The following is a 4531-nucleotide window of genomic DNA, read 5'->3' as shown; positions in this document are numbered from 1 at the left end:
GGGGAGGGCGCGCCCCCCGGTCATTTTAGAGAAAAAGCCGCTAGCCAAGCAGCAGGGTCACCCACCGGCGAGGCCAGACTGTGACCCGTGGGACGTGGGGATCTCAAGTCAGGGCAGGCAACTGCTCTGGGAAAAGCCCTCTGCCCAGCCACAGCACGCTGCAAACAGCAGCACTGGGAGCATCTCCCCAAACCCACACTCCTTGGTCAGAGAAGTTCATTCAGTCCACATGTGGTTATTTTACCCCCGTACTCTCCTCTCTTTGGAAAGACACAGCTAGCAGAGCCCAGATCCCCTCTCCTCCTCCTCCACCTCCTCTCCCCCCTCTTTTGTGCATCCCAGAGTTTTGGGTTGCACGAGACGACCAGTTGCATTAAGTGCCTTGTCAGATAAAAGGACTTTGGATCAATCAATCCAAGCTCTGCTCAAGCAAGTGAGTCCTACTTGGTAGTTATTCCCTGATGAGCTTTTGGGTGTTACTGGGACTGGCCATCAGCAAGCATGATGGGGGTTTAACTGGTAGCTGTGTTTCACCACGGGTCTGTATTAACCTGTACGAGTCAAGCCTCCTCTGACAGCGCACCAGCATGGGCAAAGCCACGTCGCCATCTCTGCTGGGCTCTGGCTCGCGTGTGGTGCTGCCTGCGCCGCAGGTTGCCTTGTGCTTCCTCGACCACCCTGCACGGTGCCCACCCTCGGGCAGCACCGGTGGGTCAGACAGCAAGGGGGACGCTGGCCCGGGGGCTGCACACCGCTCACGTGTGCAAGGTGGCCCGTCTGGCCCGTGCACTAAAAGCGATGGAGCCACTTAGTGCGTAAGCCCCGGGCAAGGCATCTGACCCCTCTGGATTTCAGCTGAGGCTCCAGTTAATCTGGTAATAAACAGAGCCCCATGGAAACCTGGAAGCACAGCAGAGCAGCGCTTGCATGGGCAAATACATTAACCCTTTGCTTCTTCACCTGCTTCAAATAAAAAGTCAAAACCCGACTGACAGTTCACCTAAGCACAAAATTAATCACGATCACCACTGAGGAAAAGCTAAGCTAGCACAAGCAGAGAAGTGAGCTTTGCTTTGCATCAAAAATCAACTCTGCAATCCACTCAGCTCCGAGGTGCAGGAGCCTTGCAACCAAGGGCTAAGGAGCAGAAATTACTAGTCCCCATGGCCACCAGGCAGCAGGGCCACAGCCGCCTGCTCCTCCACGGGATGCCTGGACCCTCCCCAGTCCTGGCGCTGGGAGCAGGGGGTCTCTGCCAGGACTGGGATCACAGCACACAAGCAGTGCCGCCCAGTCCCTGACGGCGGAGGGGGTCTGAGGACCAGAGCACAGGGCTGAGCAGGGCAGGGGTTCGGGTGAGCTATTTTTGCTTCCTGGCTGAAGGCTTCTGTGTGGCTTTGCTCTCACTGCAGAAGCAGATGTGGGCTGCTGAGCCCACAGAAAGGATTTCTGAGCACTAATTCTCTGTTACACAACAAACCTATTTTCCTCTGGCACTGAGCAGGAGCTGCCCTCCCCGTGCCAGCTCCCTCTGCCAGCCCTCCTTCCCCAGCAGCCTTCCTCAGCACCCTCTCCATGGGGAAGCAGACTCAACAAAACCCCGAGATGGCCAAGAAGGGCTGCATGGCCCACGGGGTAATCCTGCTCCTCCGGGAGACTGGCAGCCTTTCCACCACGTGTGTGGAAAGCAGCAGCAATGCAGTCTGGTTGGGTCTTCCTCACAGGGGCTTCCCCAAAAGGCAGCAATGCCTGCCCAAATACAAGGGTGGGGGGCTTGTTTCAGGAATACATCTGCAATATCGGAGGGTAAAATCTGTAAGCTGTCGGTTACCTTATCAAAGCAGCTTTGTGTGCTTCTTACTCCTAACGAAAGCTGAAACTGTTTTCAGCAAAGAATAAATGTTTGGTAGCATTGCTGTAACGCAGTCAGCAGTGAAAAGACAAGAAGGCAAAAGCTCCCCTTTTGGGAAAGAGGCTGTCCTTTGAGCCTTTTGTTTCAGGAGTTTGGTAGGTACAATCTCAGGTGGCTCCTTAAAAAAAAAGTGGAAAGCCCAATGCCTTTTGCTATGAGGAAATAACTGTAGTAATCCCCAACAGGATTCTTCCTCACTTTCCCATATGCTTTTCAAACAGGATTACTTTTGCCAGCATTACCAGCTGCTCCAGGAATCCCAACCTCCCCTTGGGCTTCCCGTGCTGCTGCAGACGACGCATGCGGTTTCCTGGTGTGTGGCGTGCCTGGGTAGGTATCCCCTCGCAGGACCACTGACCCTCCTACTGCTGTACCACACGACTCCTCACATCCCTGCGGAGCCGGCATTTCTATGCGGAAGCTGATGTTCTCTCTTAGGCCAGCTACGTGGCTGGAGGTAACACGTGCCATGTCACAGATTGCAGGAGTCTCAAATAAAACGGGCAAACAAAATTTAGTAAGAGAAGCACATAAGTAAAAGCTGGCTTTGAGCAGCAAACTGCATCTATCTAAATAAACATGACTGGGATGTGCAGTGCTATCTTCTGCATTTTTATTAAATGTTGACAGTTATTAAATATCTCCGTTGGAGGATTCGCCTGCAAAAGCCAATGTTGCTTTTCATTTTGAACTTTGATGAACTGTCTCAATTCCGACTCACACATCTGCTGAACTGCAATTGACTGAGGCTGATGCTTCTGAGGGATGGAGGGAAATCAATAAAGAAATGTCACGGGAGAGGTCAAACCGAGCCGGGATTCACCACTGGCCGGTGTGCTCGCCGAAGGCTGGAGGGACACAGCAGTACCCAAACAAAGGGAAATGCCGAGGGGGGCTTCTGCCGCTGAAGTGTCAGGAAAATGAATCTTTTTTGCTCCTTAATTGTATTCTGATTCTCAGCTAGGAGCCGTCACTGTAGGACTGCGAGAAGCAGTTGGGAAATGCAAGAATAGAAAGGTGCGTTTTCCTCAGGATTTGGGAAAAACTGCTATTTGATATTTCTGAATCTCCAGCCAGCAATGTAAGCTTTCTTCTCCATCCACTTTAATCCAGTTTAAAAACAGGTATCAGACTGTCATGGCAGCTCAAAAGCCCAGAAGCAGTACCTGGTGTGTAATTCCCTATCGCCTCTAGGAAAGCTAAATCTGAAACACACCCAGCTGCTCTCTGGATGTAGATTATTAGCTGGGGCTCCAGTAAGTTGCACCCACTTTGTGCATCTTGTTCTTGTAACAGGACCACACTTTGAATACTGAAAATCTCCTTAATTTCCTGCAAGTTACTGGCCATTTTCTGAAGAAAACTCAAAACAAGAACAGGAAACACAGGGGTTTAGCTGTCCAGTCACACAGCTCAGCGGCCGTTGTTTCTGCTGCATTTCGCTGTCTCTAAGGCAGACACCAAACTCCTTTAGGTCTGTCCCATCTTTGTGTCTTATTTATAACACTGCGCTCAGCACAGAGCTGCCCTGCAGGAACCGCTAGGGCACAAAGAACAGCAGTAGGTATTCACCAGCCCACCCATAAATGCTGTAGGTGCCTGTGCCGGTATTTTACTGAGCAGCTGCTGAGGAGGAGAGTATTTCCAGTAACAACCTCCTGACACGCAGAGGCTGAGCAGGAACCAAGCTCAGCTGGCTGCCTCAGCAGCAGCTCACTCATCGCATCAGCCTGGGGAGGACCGAGGCCAAGTTCCCCAGCTGACCAGCTTACTCCAAATTTTGAGGGGGCTTTTCTGCACATCCTGACCTCTGTGTCACCAACCACAATTGACAACAGGACATGGGGCTATTTGGACAAACAGCCTGAAGAAACACAGCACACTCCGTCTTCTGGCATTGACAGCTCCACAGTCACTGTGCACCGACATCCCAGTGATCCCTTGGATCCGCTGCTGCCGAAACATCACCAAGCGGTTTTTAACACGCTCCCCCAAAGAGTGTGGGGCTGAGACCCAGGGGAAGCTGCTCCTTTCGGGGACGGGCAGGACTGAGGGCAGGTGGCCATGGGAACGCCCAGGGGCAAGCAGGACAATAGCCTGGCACACCCAGGGGGAAGGATGGGGCGAGGTAGTAGGGCAGACCTGAGCCCAGGTTGGTCTCTGCACTCCTTTTTTTGGGGGGTCTTTTAACCGAAAATGGACCCCGTCCCAGTCATCCCGCTGGTGGGGGCTGTACTCACACTTGGCGTGGCGGTCGCAGAGGGCGGAGGTGCGCATGTCGCACAGCCGGATGGTGCCTTTGCTGCTGCTGTAGACAAAGGTGTTGCAGTGGTGCGGGTGGAACTCGGCGGCCGTGATCACCTCCGTCAGCTCTTCCATGTTGGCTGGCTTGATGTCCACGATGTCTGGCAGGGAGAGTCAAGGAGCCCCATGTAGCCCAGCCCAGACCCTGCTCCTCTCGTGGGTCTCCTCCCGCTGCCCCTCCTGCTGATGTCTCCAGGCACCTGGGCTTCCCCTCGCCTCGTGCAAACGAGGTGTTCCCGGGGGAGCAGCACCATCCCGAGGCAGAACCGCAGTGCTGAGCCGGGACCAGCCAGCGCCAGCGCAGGGGAAAGACAA

At 53.7% G+C, this 4531-nt stretch overlaps 1 protein-coding gene across 1 annotated transcript in view; it reads right to left on the bottom strand.

Annotated features, from left to right (window-relative positions):
* Window positions 1-4531, bottom strand: part of LOC104164762 (serine/threonine-protein phosphatase 2A 55 kDa regulatory subunit B beta isoform) — a gene marked incomplete at its 3' end in the record, with an annotated part of 11172 nt that overhangs the window by 3952 nt on the left and 2689 nt on the right. The window contains exon 2 of the mRNA XM_009704206.1: window positions 4153-4317. Within this exon, the coding sequence (XP_009702508.1) occupies window positions 4153-4317 (165 nt within the window). The remainder of the gene's footprint in view (window positions 1-4152; window positions 4318-4531) is intronic.

The sequence above is a fragment of the Cariama cristata genome, unplaced genomic scaffold, assembly GCF_000690535.1.
Source record: "Cariama cristata isolate BGI_N322 unplaced genomic scaffold, ASM69053v1 scaffold42600, whole genome shotgun sequence".
In the NCBI taxonomy this organism is placed as follows: domain Eukaryota; kingdom Metazoa; phylum Chordata; class Aves; order Cariamiformes; family Cariamidae; genus Cariama; species Cariama cristata.
Note: the sequence above shows the minus strand (reverse complement) of the source record. Positions and strands in the feature narration are given on the sequence as shown.